Source organism: Astatotilapia calliptera, chromosome 1 (genome assembly GCF_900246225.1).
Source record: "Astatotilapia calliptera chromosome 1, fAstCal1.2, whole genome shotgun sequence".
NCBI classification, from domain to species: Eukaryota; Metazoa; Chordata; class Actinopteri; order Cichliformes; family Cichlidae; genus Astatotilapia; species Astatotilapia calliptera.
The window spans coordinates 2,745,671-2,773,109 of NC_039302.1; the positions used below are offsets into that span (position 1 = coordinate 2,745,671).

At 42.4% G+C, this 27,439-nt stretch overlaps 1 protein-coding gene across 13 annotated transcripts in view; it reads left to right on the top strand.

Moving 5' to 3' along the window:
- Positions 1-1,026: 1,026 nt before the first annotated feature.
- The window catches only part of LOC113007008 (serine/threonine-protein kinase BRSK2-like), a 145,777-nt gene continuing 119,364 nt past the window's right edge, over positions 1,027-27,439 (top strand). For 7 of the 13 annotated variants that reach the window (XM_026143600.1, XM_026143773.1, XM_026143654.1 and 4 more), the window contains exon 1: positions 1,028-1,516. In XM_026143600.1, the coding sequence (XP_025999385.1) occupies positions 1,423-1,516 (94 nt within the window). In that variant the 5' untranslated portion in view covers positions 1,028-1,422. Of the gene's footprint in view, positions 1,517-27,439 lie in introns of all 13 variants that reach the window. The other 6 variants (XM_026143349.1, XM_026143433.1, XM_026143858.1 and 3 more) reach the window with 2 other exon arrangements.

Sequence of the window (27,439 nt, forward strand, 5' to 3'; positions counted from 1 at the left end):
TCTTTGTCACCAACTGCTGGTTTAATCAAGTGAGAGTGTCCCAGCATGTAACATTTAGTCGTACTCCACCGCCACGCACACAACCACAACCACCCACAGTCAAACATAATGATTCTTCACCTTCAATTAACAACTGAGTGTCTGACAGAATGCAGTGGTTACAGCAGAAATCAATTAAAAGATTACGAAAAGAAAAATGAGATGAACAAGTGCAAAGAACATTTCTGGATGTCTCTGTGCTTCACTATATTTTATTTTGTGTCGTATCTCAGTTATTTATATTTTTATTTTTTTAAAGGAACTTTTAAACAGTGGCAGCCTTTTATCCCCCACTGTCTCCCTCAAGCCAAATTCAATTGAAAATCCTTGCCATGCCAGATATGTGCGCATGTGCGCTTCATAATTACAGCAGCTGCGTCAAGCGGGAATGGAAGCGGAAGTCAGAACTGCCCTTCAAATTAAAACCAGACACTATAAATGGAATTTTAAAAGAGAAAAATAATAAATTCAGCAAAACACAGCTTTGCCAGAATAAGAAGAGATAATATTATTTGAATCAGAAGATATTATGATTTCAAAATCATTTTTAAACATCATTTTTGGTTTTTTAGGCTTAAAATGAACCCTTACACTTTAGAATTGAACATGTAATAACAAAAAAATAAACACTGGTGCAGATCTATCCTCTAGTGCTGAATCAGTTCAAGGTTTTTTCATGGAAAATCAAAGGAACTTAAGTTAGTTAGCGCATCTGCGTATTGGTGAAACATGTCATTTACAGTGAGAAACCAAAAGGTTACCATTCCAGGAAAAAGAGTTTCTGAAGAACAAGAAACAAAAGCATCAAAACACCGGAAATGATGCTTTTTTCTCCTTTGTTGCATTTTGTGGACCTTCTTGGTTTATAAATAGGAAAAGAAATTTGCAAATAAGACCATAAAAGCTTATAAAAAAAAACATTTGATTCATATTTGACATTTTACCTTGTACAGTGGAGCCGGAAGTACTCTCCTGGCATCAGCTGTGACTTGACGCAGGCTGCTGGGGCGCCAGGCAGCAGCAGTAGCTGTCCCGTCATCAGCTCACACCCAACGGGGCTGCAGCGCACCGCTCCTCCGGCGTGAACATCATGACACCCCGATTCAAAACCGCAATCTGAGCCGCACTGAGGGAATCGGCGGAGGACTGTTAGCAACGGACGTGGATACACACACACACACTCATGCACATATACATACACATTAACAGGCGCACACACAGGATCGCTAATATTACAGCGGCCACCAGCAGCACAGCACAGACTGGAGCTGTGACCGAGGCGAACTCCACTGCTCCGTGGAATTGCTCTCTTCGCCCCAGAGACGCGTCCCGCTCGGACCCCTGCTAAAGAAATCCCTCCCCGCGAGTCGTTTCACGCCAAAAATGTCTTCTTCGGGCAAGGACGCCAACAGCGGGCATTACGCCAACTATGTGGGACCGTACCGCCTGGAGAAGACGCTGGGCAAAGGACAGACAGGTTAGTGAAAGCTCCCACATCACGCGTGGGTGCTGTGAGGACCGCGCTCGGCGTCACCGCACCTGCCCCGCTGACATCATGCCGGGTGATGCAGTTTTGCGTCCTGCGTGTCCCGAATGCGGGAAATGGGAGGAAACGTGTGCTAGTTGCGGGTGTTTCTGGTGGATGCGGGGAGAGAGCTGCTGCTCTCTTCTGATCATAATGGTGGTGGTGATTGTGGTGTTGGTGGCGGTGCGCCTTTAATCCTTGTTGTCAGGCAGAGAGGGCTGATGATGATGATGATGATGGGCCCCTCTGATTTTTCTTGTCTCTAATTCCGTTCCAGCGTCCATCTGTCACATGGGCCCGCTGTGCTGAGGCTGCTCTCTGCAGGAGAGGCAGAGCGGTGATGCTGCACTGTCCGGTCCCTGCTCTCTCTCCCTCACTCTCTCTCTGTCACACACACACACATACCGCAGCTGCAACGCAACACATCCCTGCATTGGCTGGTGCAGCGTAGGTATCATCGGCTTATTGCACTGAGGTCCTGCTGCTCTGTACATAGAATGTGTTCAGTATGGAGAACAGCAGTGGGTGATGATCACTCTTTGCTCCTGCAAAGTATCATTTTCAGCTGCACTATGAGTCATTTTGGTGGACTGGACTGTTTCAGGGCTTCGGTGCTTTGGCCATTTTGGAGACTGCAGTTCGAGGCAACGCTGCGAATGATCTGGAAGTGTTTATTATTTAATCTTTAGTTTATAGCTAAAAGAGCCTAAATGGGATGGACACTGAAAATATTGTTCAGGTATCCCCGTCAAGCTGCCAGGTGATGTCATCACAGCCATATTAATGAGACATCCGGCAGAAGGCTGATTTTCATCTGCAGCTCAAAGTCACTGCACTGTGTTGTCACTGCATCAGAATCGCCTCTCAGGTACTGTGACAGTAATGTGGCTGCTCTGGCCTGGTTCCCTGTTTCGGATGCCCCACCATCTGTGATCACATGCGTCTAGAAACTATAAAGGTTCTCCCTCCAGTTCCTGCAGGTAGACCCGATGCACTGCTCAGTTCCCTCAGGGGGGTGAATAATTCATAAGCAGCCAATTAGCTGCTTGCTGGAGTTGGATTGTAACAGCCCCACATTGCTGCTGTATTACTCACAGAATTCTCCTGTTTAGCAGATGGGATAAAGCTGCAAGAGCAATTTGTCACACAAAGCAACCCAGATAATTTGATTTGTTCGTGAACAAAGAACTTGGAGGCGACTAAAGTTCCAAATTTTATATTAGTTTTATTTATAGTAGGAGTCGACTTTGCGTGTAAGAGCTTTCCTTCTATTGAAAGCGGACAACCTCATTCTTTTCCATTCCTTCTCTCTGTGGCACCGGCAGTATAATAGCTGCTGTTCAGCGCGACTAAGAAGGCGTGATGTCATCACATCCGTTCTTGTTGTGATGGCTGTCTTTCAGTGTTGCACATATGCTGAAACAGGATGGGGACGTCTGCTGCCCAGGTATATCAAGGATACTTATAGCCCAAGCGTTCTTGTGGCTCATTTTTCAATCCACTTGCTCTTATTTTGAAGGTTCTGGATGCTGAGAAGCTTGCTGTTGTCCTATCAGAGGTAGCTACCTCTGTACACCACCTCCATCATCTTGGACTTCAGCTTGGCTCAGCAGTCTTTCTTCTGTTGTGGAGCTCACTGCGAGCTGGAGGAGTCTCTCTCACCAGACCCTGAACTCGCTGAACTCACAGAGGCTGCAGATGGTTGAGTCGGACTTCGTCGCCACGCTGGAGCAGTGGCTGTTTATTGCTCCATTGTTTATTGTCACTCTGCAGTATTACTTAATGATTTATTTAAGGAAGTTCTGGTGCGCCTCCTTTCACATGTGCATGCGCTCTTCCTGCTGCCACAAATAGAATCTAATTATGTGGAAACACTGCTCTTCACAGGCAAAAACAGCACTGAGATGTTCTGCATTTCTGAAGTTTTCTAGACATTACCTGCAAAGCTTCATGTGAAAATGTCCAGCGCAGCAGGACATTAATGTGCCAGCTCCTGGTACAAAGTCTGCACAATGCCCATTCGAGATATTGGAATGGCGAGGATAGCGGCGAGCTGAGTTTACAGCCAGCGGTTGGTGGTTCTGCACCACCTCAATCCAAGCAGAGTGTTTCCTGTTGTGACAGCTGAGGGGTGCTACGAGCAAGGTTCAGACAGCACTCTAACCTGATTCTGATGACATTTTTCACAGTTAACATGTGAAAACTTGCAAGAATCTACCCCTCAGGTTATCATGTCACTGACCTCTGAAAGAGGTATGATATCACAGACACATGTCGCCTTCTCTTTTCCCGTGCCATCATCTTCTCTGGCTTAAAAGAGCCACTACCAGTAGTGGTGCTGTCCAGTGCGTACATCAAGTGACCCTGTGAGTGCTTCTCTGTAACTGGATACAGTGGTTGAGTGCATATGCTTGTAGAAATGAAGATTCATGCAGGAGTGCATGTGTGTGCTGGTGTGGTGAAGCGACAGCACTGCAAGAAAGGCTCTTCGTATAAATCTAAAGTGCTGGTGCTGAGCTGGCAGATGGGGAAGTCCGCACATCATTAAACCTCCTACACAAGTGCAGAACAAGCCCACGCTTTTTGTTAGTCTGTTTGTGTGTGCTTCCCTCTCTGCACAAGTGGCATACTCGCTGTGCAGAATTGCCATGTATCAGCTTTGTGGTATGATTCTGAAGATTAATTGGAAAGGACAGACGTACAACATAAGATGTGATTGTTTCCAACTAATAAATGAAAGTTTTTGGTGACAATGTAATTATCTAAAGCTTTAGGTCAGCACTGTTGTTTCACACCAAGGTGGTCCAGGGTTTGAATCCACACACCAACTGAGCCTCTTCTGTGTGGAGTTTCTATAATCTCCCCAGTTTCCTTCAGCAGTCCAGAGACATGCATGCTAGGTTAACTGATTCTAAATTGGCTGTAGGTGTGACTATGAGCATGAGTCCACCCGCATCACTGAGTTGGATAAACTGAAGCAAATGTTTGCATGGCTCTTTATATTTCACATGAGTTTATTTATATCAGGTCTGCTCGTAACAACAGTCACCTAAAGGCGCTTTATAAGTAACTATTGTAGAGTTATAGCCGTACAGCTGATTATAAGCAAGCACTTGGTGACAGTGGAGCAAAAGAACTCCCTTTGAACAGGAAGTGAATGACAGAAGATGACAGAAAATGTGCAATCATCTCAAAGTCTCTTCACTTTTCCTTATAAGCGATTAACCAAAGTGGCAAACATCCTGCGATTCCATCCTGTCAAAATTAGGATTCCCATCTTCATTATTGGAATGTTTTTGGATCGTTGGCCCGGTGAAACAAGGAGTTTGTTCGGAATCACCTCGTGCATCCTGTGGAAACCTGGCGTGGCTGTAGCTCTTGTACACTTTGTGTGTTTTTCTATGTGTATTTGTGTGTATGTGTCCACTGCTGCCAGGACACTTGCTCGTGGTTCAATGAGGGGAAACATGAACAAATAATAATTGAATTGTATTTCCCAGGATGCTCAAAGTGAAGCCTTTTCAGGCAAGATACTTCATACATCTAGAACATTCATTTATTCTTTTCTGTAGTCGGTTAGTGGAGGGCTTTCCCTGCTTTAGAGGCGTTTGTTGAAGGCTGTCCACCTGATTGGATGTGTGACACACTTGCCCAGAGCTGCAACAGGATGGCTTTTGTAGAAAGCCATTTATTTAGACATTTTACAGACTCAAACAGCAATCGTTTAACTGAACGGGCCTTTAATCGATTCATAGACAGTAACAGCCGTTGCTGTTGTTTAGTTGCTTGTCCTCTGGGCTGCTTTGCCGTCCTTTCTCATAGATGAGGAAAAACTGTGTTTTCACACTGATATGATGCAAAGTGCGTTGCTGTCTGTGCGACCACAGACGCTTCTTTGAACATTTAAAGTCTTTTTTTTTTCACTTTTGAAGCTCCCACTGTGATGAATGCTTTATTCCTGCACTTCTGGAGTTGGAACAATGCCTTCATGGTGTGTCTGCTGGTCAGAGCTCAGTGGCGAGAGGCTGTGCTGACTCTCAACAATTAGTCAGTCTGTTTTCATGTGTGTGCGGTGAAGTATTTCTCTTCTTACACTGGTTTCCCAGGCTCCACACAGCGCTCATTTTCTAAGTGTTGGCCAACATTTGGCATGTTGTCATGGTTTCATCGCTCCTCCTGTGACAGTGGCTGTTCGTTTCCTTTTCACTGCAAGACTGAAAGCTGCCAGTCTTTTCTTTCCTCTCTCTACACACACACACTGTATGCATATGTGTGTTTGGTAGCTCACTATCCTGTAAGTGCAGGAGTGACAGCAACAGTTATTTTTATTTGACCATAATGTTAAAATGATTTTCTGTGTACATGTTTCCCAGTTGTGTTATAATGAATGTCATGTGGATGTAAAGCATCCTAAGGACAGTAGTCCCTTGGGCCCTGTGTGTGTGAGTGTGTGTCTGTGTGGGAGTGGGGGTGTAAGAAGCAGGGACAGCCCCACCACAGATGGCTGCCTTTAGGTGGCTGAAATACAGCTTCATTATCAGCAGGTTGCAGGTGGTAACACTCCCATCACTCTCACTGCGTATGGATGCATTTGTGTGTGTGTGTGTGTGTGTGTGTGTGTGTGTGTGTGTGTGTGTGTGTGTGTGTGTGTGCGCGCGCATTGTGCTTAGATCATGAGAAATTACTGTGAGTGCTTTTTCTGGGTCTTCACTATATTTTATTAGACTTTGCTTCATTATTCTTTGTTGAATGTAAGACAGCAGAGGTCTGTGCTGCCTCGTGTGCATACAGAGGGATGTCTTGATAGAATAATGCTAACAATTCTACACAGCGTTTTACAAAAATAATAAATGCAGTAAAACAGAGTCATGTAGGTGGAGAATTATCAATTAAAATGCACAAAGGAGAATAAAATCCACCACAAGTCGATGCTTATGTATAAAATTTAAGAAAAAGCTGGAAGCTTTAAAAGAAAATCTATAAAATCAGCCCCCCAGGATAAACAAGTCCCCCCCTCACCAAAATCCAAAAAACAGGGACTCATGCAGTCTGGCCTCAACACAAACTAAAATGTACAATATTTGTTAATTAGAATGTGTGAGCATAATGTGAACCAGGAGTGATCCTGTTGTCCTCACAGTGCTGCTGGCAGAGTCGTTCTCTGCAGGCAGGATTTAGGATCATCAAAATTACGGCTGGTGTCATACACCCCTCCTTTTTCTCGTCTTCTTTCTCTACCCCCTCTTTCTCTTCTGTGCATCCTTTTGGCACTTGCTTCCCTTCCCAGCTGAGGGCTCGTTACCATGGTAACCGGAGGAATGCTCTCTTCTGTGGCTGGTTGGCGGTATCCTCACGCTGGATCTCAGCGCCCCTCTGCTCAGCCCTTAAGAGGGGGTGGTGTTACGCCTGAAACATTAAACAATGAGCAAGAGACTACCCCCCATGATCTCTCTCTCTCCTTACATAGCTCACTCTCACGCCTGTGCTCTGTCTTGCTGTCTCTCCCCCCTCTCTCTCTCTCTCTCTCTCTCTCTCTCTCTCTCTCAGTTCTTCAGCTCAAGACTGTCTTTGAACTCCTGCTGCTTGAATGAGTCATCACTGGGAGCCAGAACTATTTTCATCTTCCCAGCCCGGCTAATGCCTCTTTGTCTGCCAGATTATCCACAGCTTCATCTCACAAGTTCAGTCTGATTTCCCCCCCCACAGAAATAGTAAATTAAACTCGGGCTGTAGTTTGAGGTATTATTGTAACAACACTTGCTGGGAAGTGTTTGTTGCAGCTAAGCTGTCATCAGGTCGCTGTTGGTTCCTTCAGCGCTACATGCTGTACTTAAACCCCTCCCCCTCTCACCTTTACATGGCGACAGACCAGCATGTGCATAAAGAAGTTCAAAATGCAGTAGACTTTCATACTGAATTAAACATGGGTGCATAAATGAGCTAAATTGCAGATTTTTTTTATGTATCTATTTTTTTGTGTAATTTTTATGTTTGTGCGTTCTGCGGGGACAGAGGACGAGGTTGCGGGGCTCTGGTACATGTGTGATTACTGAAAGTTGATTTCCATGTGGGAGGGAGAGATGTACGTGGAGCGACCACGGTGAAGATAGAAGCAGACGTGTGGACATTGCTTGCAGATGTGTTAAGTGAATTAGTGATGCAAGAAAAGAAAGAGAACAATTTGTAGATCAGATAAAACGGAGTCTTTGAAAGCGTGGGAAATCGGAAGAACAAAGTCTGTTTATTACACTGCAGCTCATCGAAAAGATGCTGTTTGTGTGATACAATTAGCTGCCCCACACACACACACACACACACACACACACGGATGCACAAAGACATGCAGTGCTCGTTTGTTCCTGGGCCGCCTTGAGACAGCTCGATGTGATTTAGTTTAGCTTGATGCCTGTTGGCTGTCGGTCACTATCAGCTGTGCGACTGACTTCAGGTGGATGAAGCTCCGAGTGTAGATCACTGCGAGTGTGACTTCTGCTGGTTTACACTTCATTCCTGATGTTGTGATTTTCACTTAACCCACTCAGCTTTGTCTCCATTAGTCTTTAATGTTAAATACTTTCTGGAATTTTCTCATCAAGTTTTATCAGGTTTGTTTATTTTCTGTTTCCAAGCGATACTGAATGATAAAAAGTATTTGAGATATTAAAGGTATTAAACTCCAGACATGAACAGGTTACACCTGTGCATTTTCTAGCAGATTGCTGTGGTTTCCTGTAGTTTGCAAGGAAGATGGCGTCTTTTACTCTCAGAGCTCGAGTGGAATTTGAAAACACGTTAAGCAAACTAGAAATGGAGCATGTTCACCTCTCTGTTCTTTGTGTATGCAGGCAGACAGCTTTTTGGGACCATAAATTACGCTTCATCTTGGTGATAGCTTTACATGGTAAGCACGCGCTCGGAAAGATGCTTTTTGGTCACCTGTGGAATCATAGTCCATCACAGTATCTTAGACCAGATGATCATGTTCAGACCCCAGAAACATTCACTTGTAATTGTAAAGGTGAACCTTCTTGTTAGTTACCACAGCGAGATGGATAATTAGATCAAATTTCTGTTATTTTTCACTTAATTCTTTAAGGTCTTTAAAGTCGGAGATGTGCTTTTTAACTTTCTGCTGCTTCCCTTCAGCCTCCAGCTTCAATGCAACTAGGGCTGCCACAAACGATTATTTTGATAGTCGACTAGTCACCGATTATTTTTGCGATTAGTCGACTAATCAGATCATGCATAAAACGTACAGCTTATTGCACCAGCAGCATCTGCTCTTATATAACTATCATTAGCTTACAGCTTTAAGCTTTTAAGGTGCTAACTAAAAATAAAGACAAGATGATAGTTTATTAAATTTTAATGACATTTGCAGATTGTTTCGGTGAAGTTTAATAAACTCCTTGCTATCTAAAATATAACGGGACACCGGAGTATATTCTCGAGCATCTCACACTTCTGATGATCAGCTGTCTGCTTGACGTTTATTCAGCTGTGTAAAAACTATAACTTTATCTTAACTTTATATAACTTTAAGTTATCTAGGTGACTTATATATATTTAACCTGTGTAGCGAAAGACAGCGGTGGGTTTGAAAACGATTTGCCGGGAGTCCGGTGTTCTCACAGGCTCTAGCGAGCCTTGCCCCCGGCTAGCTATCAAGCTAGTGGGTAACAGACGTCTCTGAAAACGTTGGCGCGCTTTTGAAAATATGTGGTGTCCTGATAAACTGAGCAGATATTTGAGGTTTGCACAGCTACATTCTCGCCTGAAAATATGCTAAACGTTTATTTTGTGACCCAGAAAGAATAATAAGAGTAACATTAAAACTAACTAGCTGCCGCCATTGTTGGAAACTGAGCTGGGCTGCGCTATGAATTCTGGGACACAGCTTCTTCTTCTTCTTCGGGGTTTAACGGCAGCTGGCATCCTTGTACATGCAGTGCTGCCATCTTCTGTTTCAGTCCGTTATTACACTCTTAAGTCCTACTACTCATTCCTGCGTCTTTTGTGATCTTACAAATCTTCAAACGACGTGTCGACTAGTAAATCAGTCGTCGACGACTTTGATAGTCGACGTAATCGTGACTAGTCGACTAATCGTGGCCTCCTCTGCTCTGCTCCATTACCTCTGCTGTATTACAGACCCATGTCCTGTTTGTCTCTGGTCAACTCCTGCAGAGTGTTTGCAAAGCCAGATAATTGTCCTTAAATTGCTGCTGATTGTGTCATTGTCAGCTTTAAATATACAGCACATTTGTGCACCAGACAAGTTGATACGTTCATGTCTACATGTTGTTGAAAGTGGACCACGTTGCCACCTGCCATGATGGTTCCACCTGCCTGCAGAGTACACTATCGAGCTCATGTGACAAAGTCTTGATGATGTCTGCCATCGACGCTATTGATCCTAATCATCAACATGATGACGTTGGAGCACTTGTTGTGATTAGAGATGGTGAACCTTTGCTGTACAGCATGAAAGGTAGTGAAGCAGAGGTGCTGCTAGCTATTTGACACTGTCGGTGCAGATGTGAACCAAAGAGAGAAGCCGCGTCTCGCCTCTAAACATTAAAAGCTTTCAAATTAAAATCTGTGGGTTGATTTCTTTTTTTAATCATTTCATTTATTAATTAAACATTTTCCATGACTCTAATTTAGGGTTTTTATTTACATTTAAAGTTTTTTGTTTCTTTTTGTTACTAAAGAAACTGATTGCAGAGGTGAATAATTTTTCTAAAGTAATTCAAACAGCAGCTGAGCCGTCCCCTACACGGCTTATTTTGTCCTTTAGCTCAGCATTCAGGACACATGAGACTGCAAAGAATGAAGTGGCTGCGTGGATGCCCTGGCACCCACACAGCCCTTTCTGAGGGACTCGCCTGTGTCTCCTACAGGCAATAAGAGGCAAAGGGCAGGTCCCGTGCCTCAGTCTCCCCACGAACTACTTGGTGCCCAGAGAAGGTGCTGATTAGTCAAGATGCTGAGGAGAGCCCACACAAGAGAGCTTCCATCATTCAGTGGTGTTTGGTGACTGTTCAGGAGAAACACTTCTCAGTTTTATGTATTTAGAGTCAAGTGGCACCAACAGCCTCCTCAAGGCAAAAGCATTAAAGAGAAAACCCTGTGAGAGCTGCTTGGCGACAGTGGCAAGGAAGAACTCCATTTTAACAGGAAGAGACCTTCCACCATACTTGGGGAGGGGCAGCCATGTGCTGTAGTCGTGACATTTCCGTGGAGTTCAGTTTGTTAATCATGGTCCCCAGTAGAATGAAAATGGGTAGCTTTGTCTCTCTATTGTGTGAGTCTTCACTGTCCCGTTGTTTCTGAGTTAGAGCCACTCTTACGTGTCATTTCTGGTTTCAAAACATCCAGATCCTGATGGTACTCAGCTCAAGGCTCAACATTTCACTAACCAGTGGGTGATGTCACAGTGGTTAATATAACGTCAAATTGCAGAAAAACATAATACCGCAGTTCTGTTTTTTCCAGTTCCTGCAGCTCTCGTGCCATAGCTTAATAATAACTGAAGCACCTGACTGAAATCCAAACCTACACAGGTTTTTCCAGCAGAGGTAGCACACAGCCTCACACAGAGCTGCTCATTCACGTAGCTGAAGGTGGCCACCAGGCATATCTGCAATCTCCTCTTTTAATCCACTCCCACTTCCTTACACGCCTGATAGCCCGACTTCACCTGCTGTCATATTGAACAGAGACCAATTTAAGGCCTTCATCAATAGCTGGTAATCGAACAGGAATAGCCTATGGCTCCAGATAAGCCCCTTAAGGTCCCGCTGACCTCTTTCTTCAGCCAAAAACTTAATGAAATTGAGCATAAATTCTCCCCCTCTTCTTAAAACTCTTTCATCCTGTTCCAAAAGCAATCTGGACTTTCCCCCTGAGTCAGCACTTTGAGCGTCCAGGAGTGAAGCAGGGGAAATTACCATTTGAAGAGCGGCTTTACTTCCTTCTCTCTCTGATCCAGCCTTGCGCGCACGCTTGGCCCTCACTTCATTTTGCAGCAATATGAACTTTCCGGTATCTCGTATTAGATAAATAAACTCTCTTCCACTCTGTTTCCTAAAACCCCTGACTAGTGCATGATGGAATGACCAAGTGCTTCTGGTACCAAGCGATTTCATGGCAAAGAGGACACAGTCATGGTTGGAAGGTCCTGTTAGGCATCAAACCTTAATGAGGTTTTTGCTCTTTGCTCATTAGCATTACCTAAGCGCATCAGGGACAGGCTGCGGCCGCTTGTTGCTGTTTCATATCCCTTTTGCTGTAGCCAGCTGTGCAGATGGTCAAGAATCTGGGAGAGGTCCTATCTGACTTTCACTCGGCATCTAGTCCACCCAGATGGCTCGTAAGCGGTGGCGCGTGCAGATGAGATGCGTCCCCTGGAACTCACTGCCTGCAGTCACAGTGAAACATCCAATCATGTGGCATAATCAGATTAGGGGGCGTGAGAAACCCCACTATACTCACTTTACGGGTAGCACTGGCAGGGTGATCCCAGGATTATGTGTGTGCCTGCGACTGTGACAGTCTGGAGGTAAGAAAAGTCATACATCTGAATAGAAACTCTTCCTCAACCCTTTCTGATATACACTAAAGCAAACTCACATCCTATCACACAGTAGTAGAAGTAGTACACTGGCTCTACACTGTGTGTCTGCACATCCATGTGTGTTGTTTTGCAGCATTTTAAGGGCCTGCTGCACTTCTGTGACTTGCATTGGGGCATTAGGACTGCTGGGGCGTAGTGCTGCATTACAGCAAAAGCTGGCCGCAGCCTCTCTGCAGTAAACACACAGACAGGGTGCAGCCAATAAGAAGGTCACCCAACTGGTTTGAAGCCACTCAACACTGTCCTATGAATCATTCGAGCATAAAAAGGCTCCGAACTCGAAGGATGAATCAGTGCTGTGTCTGCATGTATCAGACAATCTGCCAAAGAACATATTTGACATTTTAAAGGCACTTTAGTAGCTGCTTACAATAACTTACAGTAGATGACTTTCTTAAGGGGATTGTTTAAGAATGAAGGCAACACAGTTTGAAAGGCTTAACATAGTATTTTTGCACCAATAATGTGATTCCCAAAATGTTATTAGCTAAAAATCTGGCATCTCTGTATATGGTGTGTAGTGTATTATTAACACTGAGTAAATTGGACAAGTGGAGGATAAAAAACAAACAAACAACCTGTCTACAGCAGATTAACAGTGTTAGCAAAGGCCTGACACAGAACCTGAAAGATGCATCTGGCCTTTCAATTCATCCATCTACTGTTCACTGACCCTTCATCACAAATGGTCTCAGTGGAAGAGCGGCTCTCAACAAGCCAATCTGAAGGAAGGGAGATTCGGAGGGGGAGGCTGAGGTAAGCCCCATTGCTTAAGAACTGGACTTAATCAGTGGCAACAGGTCTTAGGAAGATGGGAAAATTAGGTTGAGCTCATTGTTCAGTATATACAAGGGAATTTAGGGGATAGTTATGAGTCAGTTATGAAGACAAAGTTAAAATGACTAACCGTATTTTTCAGACCATAAGGTGCATTAAGCGAAACAAAACAGTCAGATAAGTCAAACTTTACTCAGCTCATTCTTCTTGCTTCCTCCACTTCCGTACCATTGATTCATTAATGTTGAATTCTCTGCAGCTGCTCTATTCCCATGTTGTTGCAGTATATTAATGACTAACCTCGTATTGTGGATGGATTATCTCAGTTGTTCTCCTGACTGAAGTTTGGTCCGTTTACAGCATCCTGCCATGTGATTGCATTTGTCTCTAACCATCAGGAACCCTCACGTTAACTTTTATCAAGTGGAAAGAAGTTGGCGTTCATCCTCCAGCTTCACTGTTTATGTTATGCTAACATAGCTGTGTTGCTAGCGATCACGTAGCACAACATTATAAGATAAGATAAGAAAAGCACAGCACCAACAGAAGTTAGAGCGTGAGCAGAATATTATATATATATATATACACATATATAAATACAGATACATATATAAATAAAATATACAAAGGGGATAAATAGAATAAATAGGAATAAAAATAAAAATACAAGTGAATTGCACATTTCAAGTATTGAAGTCTTATATACCAGCTACCAACTTCAGTAACCTTACAAACATCACTGCTGTTTAGTTTCCTGTCTTCATTTATGTTGGAAGTGATAGCAGAGCTGTGTGTTTGAATTCTTTCAGAAAATCTCTCAGTCAGAACATGCTATATCATGTTTAGGTGGAAGCTAGCGAGCTAACTTCCTGCTAACTTCTAACTCTGTTAAATTTAATAAATTCTGTTTTCATGGATGCCTGGATGTTAAACTTAATTGTTACACCTGGTAAAGCAGCAACGCTGATCATTTTATTAAAGATGAAAGAATTTAGACAGTTTTTAACTCTCAGTGATGCCGCAGTGTTCGTTTGACTTTGGGACCTGAGGCGGACGGAGTTTAGGACCCAGATGACTCCGTGAGGCTCCTGACTACGGTGCTCCAACAATCCATCAAGCGGTGCGGCTTCATAGCTTACCAAAGTCGTACTAAAACATTTTTGACAGATTTTTGAGCGCCGTGTACCGCATAAAATTGGTTCGAGGTCAGAAAGCACAACCAGAATTCATACACTGTAGATTTTTGAGAAAATTAAAGGATTTTAAGAGAAAAATACGGCACTGTAGTGAGTGTTTACAGCCGTCTAAAACAAGATGGAAGCTCTGTCAAGGTTTGAGCTTCAGCCAGTGGTGCTGCGTTAAAGTAGAAAGGCTGGTGGAGATTTTAAAAAGCATATGCTCTTAGTGTTTAGATGGCTGTAATGAACTTTGACCTCTTCTCTCAAGTGCTGCAGGTTGCCCAAATATGTGAATGTAAAGTATATCAGCAGTTGCGACCACAAAACTGAACATATGCACAAGCAGACGTGTTTTCTTTGTATATATATTTTATTATACAAATTCTGTATCAGTGGACGATGGCCATATTAAACATGGCCAGTGTTTCAAGTAATGAGGTCAGTTTTGTGCAAGTAACCCCTGTAAGCCAACACAGCAGCTGCCAGACTGCAGAGGAGCTCTTTTGTCTTTTAAAGGCACCTCATCAGAAAACAGTTGGTTTGTAGGAAATGGGATGTGACCTGAGATCGTCTTGGTTTAGACAAATCATAAAATTAAGACTCAGCTCGAAGGCTGCAAAATGAGAATAAATCAAATCAACAGGTGTTGTGTATTATTGTATACTATCTTTTAAATCTTTTGTTGTAAAAACCAATAGGACTGCAACATTACGTCTCAACAAGCTGTTTAAAAAATCCAGACAGGAAAGTAAAATGCATAGACTTGTATGGAGCTAATGCCAGTCTTTACCAAACATTCACCCATAGCTGGATGCAAATTTTTAAAATTATTGAGTTTAAAGTTGTTATTCAGGACGTTATCTCGCTTCACCTCTGAGCGAGCATGGGCAATGTTTAGTGAGAACAATGACATCATTGCTAGATATGACAAAATGTGCAAACGTGTGAAAATTGGGCCTAAGTTTTGATAAACTGTAATAATGGCACATTTTCTGCTGTGCCTTCTGTTCAGCCTCATGGCTCTTTGTACGTGGCAGCTTGCTAATATCGTCGTCGGGGTGCAGTTGGTTCAAACCGGCATTGATGCATAGGTGCGAAGGAATTTGTCCCTCACACTGAAACCAACACATTCACTGTAAAAAGACTGAGCGCAGTGAAAGACCAGAATAAAACTGCTGAAAGTGAAGATTGAATAATATGATCTGCCTCATTGTTGCTTTGTGCAATGATGAACACAATGAGGACATCATAGCTCTGAGGGGTAAACTGGGTTTGGTTTCCACATGTATGACACCCTGATAGATGCTCTTTGTGAATTATGGTCCTGTGCAACTAATAAGAGAGTGGGTGGTGGGTGAATCGGGCCCTGGAAGCAGCACCCTGATGGAATGGCCTTAATCTGCTGTTAATCTGAGCATCTGGTGTACGGGGAGTGTCGGCTGATTTCACCAAACAACACAGGAAGCACCGCACACTCAGTCACAGTAACTCACAGAAATGGCATTGTGGGAGTTTGTTTCTGTACTTCATGTGGTCCACAGTGAAAACGTGACATCTCATCTGTGTTTTCATACATTTGCAGCGCTGCAACAGCTTTTTTTCTTTTTTTTTGTCACTGCCTGAAAAAGGCCAGATTGCTGCTGTTGTGAAGATGTTAGCCTGATAATGGAGGGAGAGGGGGCAACAGGAGGTCGTGACCCTCATTACACCACCTGCCAGATGGTCCAAGACCACGCTGCATGTGTGGATGAATTCAGACATTCATGTAGGTGATGATGACACAGTAAAGCCAGTCAAACAGACTGGGAAAGCACACAAAGGGTTTCCGCGAAGGTTTTGATTGGCCAGGGAGCACATTTGTTATTTCGGTTATGTTTATGGCATTTCCTGTTTTAGAGGCCTTTCTCAATTCTGAAAAAAAAGTTAAATAATTTTTGATGCATATCAGTTAAAATGCTAATTTTATGTATTCTTCAATCTTTAATCACACCAAAAGTTTCAAATATATTTTATTTCCAACTTGTTTCCTGCTGTTCTGGATAAGCGACGGATGAATGGATGGATTTGGTTTTTCATTTTGCATCTTTGAAATTTACCTGACAGATTTATAATTTGAACAGTTGGAAATCAAACTGTAACCCTAGACGGTCTCTCACTGAAAGGAAGAAACAACGGGAACGAAACCAAGGAAAGAACGATGGAAGGAAGTTGGGAAACAGGGAAGGAAGTAGAAAAATGAGAGAATGGAAAGAGGGGAAGATGGAAATAAGAAAAAAGAATAAGAGGAATTTAAGAATGAAAAAGAGAAAAGAAGAAGAAGGGAAGGATGTGTTGAAAAGAAGGGATAAGAGGAATAAAAGATGAAAGTAACAAAGGAAACAAGGAGGAAAGAAAGAAGAAAGGAAGATCTGGTCAGAGTATCATGAAGAAGTGCAGACGTCGTTTTCTTACTCGACACAGTTCATCTAACTGATTTTATCCTGGAGGTGTTGATCCATATCTCCACCACTTTGACTCTTATGCTGGTCCAGCTGGTCCAGTCCCAGTGTGACTGGTGTGGCACAGAGTACGGAGCTGTGTGTTGTACAGACAGCGTCACTGAAACCCTTTGATTTTGCAGTCATGACTCAGTCTTCAGAAACATCTTCACTGAACATAAAGTCACACAGAGAGAAACTCTTATTCCCATCAGCCTTCTTCTGCCCCACCACCTCGCGCCCTTTTTCTCCTCTCCCCTCCCTTTAAATCCTGTCTCCTGCCCTAAGGCGCAGGCAGCAGGGTGGGAGGTTGGGGGTAAACGAAGTCAAGTCCCCTTGTTTGACCGTGCTGTTGCAGCCTTTGTCCTTCAGGCTAAAACCCTCCCACAGACTTGCACAAACACCTCCACAGCGCTGCTGGTGTTCAGTGACACCGACAGACATGCTGCCGGGTCCAGTCTGTGAACGGGGCTCAGCACCTGCTGTGGATAACAAATGAAGAAAACCACTCTGTCTCCCATGTGCCAGCGAGATCTGAGAGGGTTTTGTAGAAACACAACTCTTAGTTTTTAAAGATGCAGTGTCTGATGTCTGTGATACTTCAGAGTAAATCTAGACATGCATAGTCTCTAATTTGATTTAATCACAAGCTTTTAGAAGACCTGACAGCACCTTCACCCTGCAGTCACTGGGCAGGTAGGTTAGGGTGGGTTAAATAAAACATACAAGGTCATCAAGCATACATACACTGTCTAATGACCCCTGGGACTCCACTCCAACCCTAGCACATCATTGCAGAGATAAAACACACACATTGCCACAGCATTTATTCCCAACTCACAAAGAAATGGCTGAAAGTGATGGTTTGTTATTTGTTACTGTTACAAGCTGTCTTATGTCCTGTAAGAACCATTAAACATAACTGTAGTGCAATGTCTGTTACTTTGGAAAAAAAGGACCATATGGCACAACGTATGTTTCACAAACATGTGGAATTGCAGTGAAACTGAGCGTACCAGTTACAAGTAAATGAGTGAGATTAAGTGGCTGTGCCGGCAGTGGAGGACTCAAGGGGCTTTGGGGGAGGTTAGCAGAAGTATATCAGCTCAGCTCGAGCAGGCCTCACCTAACAAGGAGCTGGGAGAGCTGAGAAGAGCCCGAGCACCCGCTAAAAATACAACCCAGCATCTCAGAGTCCTGCAGCGTTCTTTAGTTCTGGAAGCCTACCAGCAGATCTCATCGGACACACACACACACACACACACACACACACACACACACACACACACACACACACACACACACACACACACACACACACACACCATACAATCGGCATGGAAACAAAGACAGTGCTTCAAGCAAATCTGGAATTAGAGAGGGAGGTGGGCGGGGCAGAGAAGAGGATGGAGTGAAAGAGAGAGTGAGAGGGGGAGAAGCATGCATGGAGGATGAATGCAAGCCAGTGGGGGGAGGGGACGGATGAACAGAGAGGGAGGGGAAAGGAGGGGCTGAAAACAGAAATCCTGAAAAAGGAATGAGCAACCAAAGAATAAACAAGAACAGATATGAGCAAGTTGATCATTAAAAAGGTGAAATGGAGGAGAAGACTTTGTGATGAGCTGTGATGATACCTTGGCTATTGTACAAGTCTGAATGGCAAACTAGGCAATGATGTAATCATTTGTAATTGGTCCCAGTTGCTCGTTTGATTTTGACTGGCATTTTAGCACAGCCAATTAGATCCCAGGGTGGGACAGTGGCATCGAGCTTCATGTCTTACACGCTGTGTGCTGGAGGAACATGGTTTTTCTCTGATGCAGAAGTCGAAGCAGGAAATGTAGCAGAAAAAGTATTACACGCATACACACACATGCACACATGGACACAGTCGCATGACTGCAGGACCTGCAGCAGACATGCAGTGTTACATGAAAGGCATTCATGCTTCAGATGACGAGCTTTTTGTCTATTTAAAATAACATGAAAGTGTTTCTTATCCATACACATGCATTTGTAAATGTTTGGCTAAAGCCTCAAATTGAATTGGATTTGAGAAATGTAAAGTAGCGACTGCCTTTGTTTGTTTGTTCAGTTTTTTATCAGAGTAACATCCACCCATCTATTACTGCTAATCTGGATCCAATTCATCAAATTACATTTGTTCCTCATTGTTCACCAAAGTTCAGTGTATCAAAATATGACATGAAATTAAATCAGCAGACATTGTTGAGTTCTTTCTGTTAAAATAAGGTGTTTATTTGCCTAAGTGCATCCCTTAGAAGCAAAATAGTCTTTCACCTCTTTCGATTACCAGCCTGATGGATGTGAATGAAACGATAATTTACATATTTCCCTACTATTTTCTGCTATTTCCTCCACAGTTCTTCAGGTTCTGCCTGTTCTGACATGACAGCAGATCTACAGGCTGAACTGAACATTTAATAAACTCAAAAATAAAAAAATAAATAATCAAACTGTGTCTAATGCTGACTTTCAACTTCACTGCCCAGTGCTGTTGTACGTCCTGTTATCGTCGATGGTTAGTTTTGGTAACTGTAGTGAAGTAAAAGTAACTGCCTAATGGCTGAAACATTATTACATAAAATAGTCAGTTTAGTGGCTGTTTATTGGTGCTGCCCATCTGTGTTCAGATTTGATCTCTCTCTGCCAGCTGCCATCTGCATTCAGCCCGGCCACAATTACCCACAGCCAGAAGAGAACGCTCCTTGTGACCCATTCATGCTCCTTGATGCGAGGTCAACCCTTAATTGGCTAGAGTCCCTATCTGTCCCACAATACGGGCCTTTGAAAGAGAGAGCTGTGATTAAGTTGTGGCTGTTTGGTTTTAGCTACACAAAGAGAGGCTCTCTAAAACACTTAGTGGCTTCGAGTAGCCTAATTCAAGCCCTTTTTGTTTACTCTGATCTCTTCCACACCTACCAGCAGAAGAGGATGAACTGCAGGATGGAAAACACACATTGGCTTGTAATGCTGTACTTGAATATCTACACATCAGTATCAACTGTAGAAACTATAAGTGGTGTTCAGCAGAGTTCTGAGCAATCAAGAAGACAAAAGGAAACTTCCTGGGTCTGGGACCATCTACTCTTAGTGATTTGTGAAGATCTAGAGAGTTGCTTCACATGGCTTTTGGAGGACGGGGTGTAATTGAACATATTGCTTAGTTCCTGCAACAATCAGTGCTGCAAAGTCCAGACGAAAAGGTCAGAGTTTCATTTTAAACTATGCATTTATTGCAATTAGTGAGTAAAACTAGAATTGATGTCGATAGAAATTAGGGGTGCAACGATACACAAAATTCACGGTTCGGTTCGATACTTTGGTGTCACGGTTCGATATTTTTTCAATACAAAAAAAAAAATGTTCATGCCTTTTTAATTTGTCATTTATTAAAATGATAAATATATATTTTAACTCAAAAATACAGTTTTTAAATTGAATGTTGCTGAAACAACAAAGTAATAAAAAAATAAATCTATCTGATCGAGAAATCACTCTTCTTTGGAAAAGAGAGTTTATTACAGAGAAATGGCTCTTTCCAAAATAAAAGCTATACTATACGCTTCTTCTGGGCTATATTCTCAGCAGCATATTAAACATATCAGGTCCCCATAAGGAGAATCCTGTGCTAACGGCTGTCTAAATGACTCGGGTAAAGTTTGTACCATGCGTGCTTGTTTTTGTCTGCTTCCACTTGTCTTTGCACTAGGATGATGTCGGCGTAAATGTGCAGTCATATTCGTTGTGTTCCCACAGCTAACTGCGCTAACGCACTAGTTCCCACCAATGTAATTGAGCATTGTGTGGCACATCCAACATACTGTTTTACTTTTGTCCATGACGCGCTTACCTTCAGGGTCATACGTCACATGAAAACCAAAATAGTTCCAAACGCCAGATCTGAATGAGGGTGGGGGAGGTTCAATTTGCCATGTTGCAAGGAGAGCTTAACGTCTGTCTCGCTAGCTTGCCCTGCGCTCAGTGAATCTGCGTTGGACTACTCCGCCTAGGCTGCACTGTCGAGCGCAGATCCACTGAGCGCTCAACACAGACAGCATCGTCAGAAGGAAAGTTGATAAAATAAATTAAAAATGTTGTATTGTTCGATATATATGCGTACCGAACCGAAAGCACTGTATCGAACAGTTCAATATCGATACGAGTATCGTTGCACCCCTAATAGAAATGTAGAATGTGAAGAGTTGGACCATTGAAGCCTACTGGAAGATGTTTTTCCGACATCTGACATGGTTGGGTTTGATTAGGGTTAGAGCATACATTATAGCCAATGGACCATCGTGATCTAGGCCCTGGAGTACTCAGATGCAGTACGCAGATGGATGGAGGAGATGGAGGAGGCAAACACAGATAGCAAAGATTGTAGCTTGATCGAAGAAGCGAGTTAAAAATGGAGGAATTTCTCTAGACTCGTCTCCTTGTCAGGATAGAGTCAGGTGGGAAGGTAGATGGATGTGAAGCTATAATGGTGACTGTGTCTGAGGGATGAGGAGCTTACGGCCTTGTCATCAGTCTACCTTAGTCTTCACTGTCAGGCCTTATGAACAATTCAGCTCAGCCTCCAGCAGACTGAAGAGATTCTGTCACAACGTATAGATTTATCCCATGTTAGATATATTAAGTACAGAGGACCACTTGGAAGGTAAGTAACCTGACGACCCCCAAACCCTTTCAAATAGAATTATATGTGAACAAATATATCTTGGAGTTATTTTTGCCTGTCTGATCATGTTTTTACCTGTTATGTCAGCCTCCTCTTCTTAGATATATCAGAATATTTGTGGCACCAGATATTTGCAATTTCGATCCCTTGGTGCTTGATAGTTTGATAGAAAGCACCTAAGCATAGAAAAAGCTTTGTTTGATTGGGTGTGAATGGGTGAATGAGGTGAAAAGTAGAAAAACGCTCCTCTTATATAACCATCATTAGCTTACAGCTTGGAGTATTTAAGGTATGTGCTAACTAAAAATAAAGATGATAATTTATTAAACTTTTAATGAAATTTGCAGATTGTTTCGATGGAGTTTAATAAACTCAGCTGTCTGCTCCTTGCTATCTAAAATATAACAGGACACTGGAGTAAACTCTCGACCATCTAACACTTCTGTTTAATCAGTTTTCTGCTTGACGTTTATTCAGCTGTGTGACAACTGTAACTTTAATCTCAGCCAAACCGATTTACTCAGGAACAAAAAAAAACACTGAAAAAAGCCAAACAATAACATTTTTAAATTATCTAAGTGACTTATACATCATGTTTAACCTGAGTAGCGACAGACCGCGAGGGTTTGAAAACGATTTGCGGGGAGTCCGGTGTTCTCACGGGCTCTAGTGAGCCTTGAATCCCGTTGAAACCAAGCACATCATTGTTTTTCTTGTGACATTACCAATAAGTGTGATGTGTCACATGGCCCTCGTCCTATTGAAAAAACAAAAGTTGTATCCAAGATGGCCGACTTCTAAATGGCCACCATGGTCACCACCCATCTTGAGGAGTTTGCCCCCTCACATATACTAATGTGCCACAAACAGGACTTTAATATCACCAACCATTCCCATGTTATTACCGTGTATCCATATAAATGGCCCACCCTGTATATACATGTGCTGTTCATAAAATTAGAATATAATAAGAGTTGATTTATTTCACCAATTCCATTCAAAAAGTGAAAGCTGTATAATGTATACATTCATTCCACACAGACTGATAATCTACAAGTGTTTATTTCTTTTAATTTTGATGATCATAACTGACAACCAATGAAAACCCCAAATTCAGTGTCTCAAAAGATACTGAATTTGGGGTTTTCATTTTTTGGATGTTAAACTTAATTGTTACACCTGGTAAAGCAGCAACGCTGATCATTTTATTAAAGATGAAATAATTTAGATAGTTCTTAACTAGAGCTGGGCGCTAGAACGATAATGATATGTATTGCGAAATAACTTTTTCTCGATAGAAAAATTAAACTATTGCAATAGGCCTCATCTCTCTTGGCCTCTTAAAAAAAAAAAAAAAAAAAGAACAGCCAATCCAAATTAAGTAGCGCAGAGCCGAACCAATCACAGCCGCAGCGTCACGTGACTTGTTACGTGCAGCACAAGTGCCAAGCCGCACATATGTATATATGTTTGGGAAGCAGCCAGCCGCCGTGCCGCCCGGGTAATGAAGGAAATGAGTGTGCCGACTAGAGAAAAATCAACCGAGAGCGTGAGCGAAGGTTACCGAAGAGAAAAAAGATGATGGTTCCAATGCCGAGAGATTGTCGAACGGAAGGGCCATAGAAGTTCCGTAGTGTGAAGGTATTTCGGCTATTTCAAGTCTGACAAAAAACAGAGCAGCGCGCACTGTAAATTGTGCCGAAAGCAAGTCTGGAAATACAATAAAGCGGTGCATGCTCAATCTCTGGCTGGAAGCGCTAATTCGTCATTCGGCTTTTGTCAGACTAAAGTAACTGTTAAAACTGTTTGAAAAGCGAAGCTATACAACAAGGAGAGATTGAGAATTTCCTTTTAGTTCTCAGTTTATTTGATATTGACAAAAGTTAGTCAATTTTGTCTGTTCTTCTGTAAAATGAACTAAGATTTATTTTTAGAATTAATATTTTGTTTCTAAGTGGAATTGACAATTTAGTCTGTTTTGTTTGTTCTATTTTGAAACTTAAACGCTTTAGCGGCTGCGTTTTGTGTAGTTTGCAATATTTTCCTTTATTTATCTGAAACCAAAGTCTCATGTTCCTTAAGTACATCTACCCTGTTGAACTTATTATGGGAAATAAATATTTAAATTAAAACAAGCTGCTGATTATTTCACATTTTACTTGTGAGCAACGGCACATTTAAATCTTACAAATATAGTTATTTGACTTATATCGTGATAAATATCGTTATCGCCAGAAATGAAAAAAACATATCGTAATATGAAAAAATCTTATATCGCCCAGCTCTATTCTTAACTCTCAGTGATGCTGCAGTGTTTGTTTGAATTTGAGACCTGAAGAAGACGGAGTTTTGGACCCAGATGAGTCTGTGAGGCTCCTGACTACGGCAGCCGTAATGCTCCAACAATCCATCAAGCGGTGCGGCTTCATAGCTTACCAAAGTCGCACTAAAACATTTTTTGACATATTTTTGAGCGCCGTGTACCGCATAAAATCGGTTCGAGGTCAGTGAGCACAACCAGAATTCATACACAAGGCGCACTGTCGATTTTAAAGAAAATTAAGGGATTTTAAGTGCGGAAAAATACGGTAGCTAATGTAGTAAGCTAATAGTTTAGCTAAAAGAAACTATGAAGAGAACAGCTCCAGATTCCAGGCTGTTGTTCATTTCACACACATGTGAGCTGTAACAAAGACTTTGAAAAACAAGCTAGTTACTTTTGGTTTATGAGACTTCAAACATCAGACTGGTTTGAACCAAATGAAGGGAACAGTAAGAGATAAAATGTAATCCTATTGGTTTATCCATCACTGGTGCTTGTTACACACAAAATGATGAAAGAGGCTAATAACATAATATATGCATTATTCATAGCAGTATAGTCCAGTGTTAAAATGAACCAGAACTACAGAATGAATTACATTTAGGCTGATGCTGTTGATTAGATTTGGAGGATTCCACCTTCATACCAGCTTTATTCCGGCTAGGGTTGAGAAATCAGGCGTGATGTACACTGAACAAAAATATAAACGCAACACTTTTTGTTTTTGCTCCCATTTTTCATGAGCTGAACTTAAAGATCTGAAACATTTTCTACAAACACAAAGGACCCATTACTCTCAAATATTGTTCACAAATCTGTCTAAATCTGTGTTAGTGAGATCTTCTCCTTTGCCGAGATCATCCATCCCACCTCACAGGTGTGGCATGTCAAGGTGCTGATTGGACAGCATGATTATTGCACAGGTGTGCCTTAGACTGCCCACAATAAAAGGGCACTCTGAAATATGCAGATTGATCACACAGCACAATGCTACAGATGTCACAGCTTTTGAGGGAGTGTGCAATTGGCATGCTGACTGCAGGAAAATCTACCAGAACTGTTGCCTGTGAAATTAATGTTCATTTCTCTGCCATAAGCCGTCTTCAAAGGCGTTTCGCAGACCACATGTAACCACACCAGCCCAGGACCTCCACATCCAGCATGTTCACCTCCAGGATGGTCGACCAGGTGGAGACCAGCCACCAGCTGCAGCAACAGTCGGTTTGCATAACCAAAGAATTTCTGCAAAAACTCTCAGAAACCGTCTCATGGAAGCTCATCTGCATGCTCGTCGTCCTCATTGGGGTCTGGACCTGACTGCTTATTTTTTAAAATAAGCATTTTATTATTGTTCAAAGGTCTTAAGCTGAATTAGAATCACAGTTTAAGTTGAAATGAAGTTTTACATGCTGGTCTTCATGTTTAAGTTGACTTGGTACCAAAAAGAAGAAAAAACTGGTAGAGTTACCGTTTACCTACGCGTTGTATGGATTTCAGAGCGTGTACTTTTTCCACTGTTAAAGGTATAGGAAGTTTTTTTTTTTTAAGTTTCTTTAAAAAGAAAAGAATATTGTACTCATAAATATACACTGGTTTGCTTGTCATTACATCAAGAAACTGATGCCTTTTCATAACATTAGAATGAATGGAGCGAGTCCGGGTTTGTGAAAGGTGCCAGACTGCCCCGCTGTTTAGGATACAGTGGCTGAGATGGACATTTGCTTTTGCCTGATCACATTTCATGTTTGTGGGTAGAGAACGACCGCAGTGTGCAACTTGGTCAGATTAGATGTTTCTGTAAATGATGAGCATATTTATGTATGAATTCTAGTGCACAGTAGCGTGTTGCAAAGACATTTTAGAGAGGGTACACGGTAGGGCTGGGCCATATCATACTGTTCACGTTGGGCAACGATAAGAAAATTAAATATCGTGATAGAATATGGGTAAAACGCGCATGCGCAGTGCCTTTGTTTACATACGCACATGGCGGAAAAAGCATGTCGGAGAACGAGGAGGGCGAAAGCGGCTCGTTGAATGAAACGGATGAACCAGAACTGGTTTGTAAAAATGCTGCAACTACAGTGGTGTGGAACTGGTTTGGCTTTTGGCCGTCAGATACACAACAAAGCACTATTTTTGGTAGCGCATGCTAGCGGGCCGTCGTTATTACCGTGTTTTTTGGAAAATAAGGCGCACTTAAAATCAATTCTTTGATTTTTCTGAAACTCGACAGAGCCCCTTATAATCCCGTGTGCCTTATGTATGAATTGTGTTTACTGACCTCGAAATGATTTTATGTACACGGCGCTTGAAAATCTGTGAAATGCTTTAGTACGACTTTGCTAAGCTACGAACCCGCACCGCTCGATGGATTGTCGGTACATTACGGCTATCGTAGGCAGGAGCCTCGCGGAGTGATACAAACTGTGCTTTAACATAATATTACCGTATTGTGTGTGTTTGTGTGTGTAACCTCTTTTTAAGTTTTGTGGATATTATACATGGTTATGCTGAGGATATGTCGGCCAGTTTCCACTGGAAATGCCTTTGGGTTAAACTGTCAGCGAGGAATTTGCACTGTTACATTTTTATATAACTTTAATGGACATAAAAAAACAGCTGCTTGTTTAAGTGAAAATACATTGATGGCTTTTTTTGCACTAATAAAGTTGTGGAGTTGTAAAATATTTTGTCTAGTGTCAATTATATCGTCAGTTATATCGTTATCGCAAATTTTCAAACGTATATCGAGATAAATATTTTTGGTCATATCGCCCTGCTCTAGTACACGGTGTGTGTGTGGGGGGGCTTTGGGGAAAAAAAGGCTCCACTAAACATCTGATAGTATTTCTGTTTGAAATCTGTTATTTATTTTTAGTCCATTGCAGAAATCTTTCGATTAGTGACTTGCTGGACACAAACTGCATGCATTACATAGAGGAAGTAGCAGGTAGCTGGACGTGTTCTGGTCTTCCTTCTGTTCTTGTCATTTCAGAGCGACTCTGAGCAAAGACAAAGAGTGACATCTTCCCTGGACAGCAGCCTGCTTATTATTGTCCTCTCCGACTTTAGTCCGTTTTAATAATGGAACATGACTTGGGGAAAAGGTGCAGTGCCGCAAAGACACACAGATCTGAGTTTACTTCTGCTTGTAATTGTGGCTGCTGACAGGGTCCAGCTGCAGTGGGATATCTGACAGTAGCCTACACACACACACACACGCACACACACACCACATTATTAGGGTTTGTGTGTCTCTTTGAGCTGTGCTCAGGCTTCCCGCTGTCTGCCGTTCACTCTGTCACAGTAAGAGGATATGAATTTGAGTCTGGCTGACATACACGGCTGAGTAGATGAAAATGTGTAGTCTTGTTTACAGTTAGATATTTTTTTAGTGCAACAGATTTATAATCCTAAACTGTAGACAGAGGAGTTTGCAGCTGTCATTTCACCCGGATGCTGGGAGATTAATGGCTCTCTGGCTGATGTAAGCTGTATTTACACTTGATGGGTGACAGTGTAATGACTTCTCGTACACTACGGCATCAACACTTTGTAGCAACACGTTTTCATACAAATGAAAATACTGTCCTGAATAGTAAATGTCGGCTTTCCTGTCCCGTAGTGACGGTCATGAATTCTAAACAATGACACAGTAAATGCAGTGAAAAACGATCTACCTCTGTTAGCTAGGTAGCTCCGAGTGATGCTGTCAGCATTAGTGACAAAGCTGCCTTCTATTCCATTCTATTCAATTGTACAGTAGACCCTAC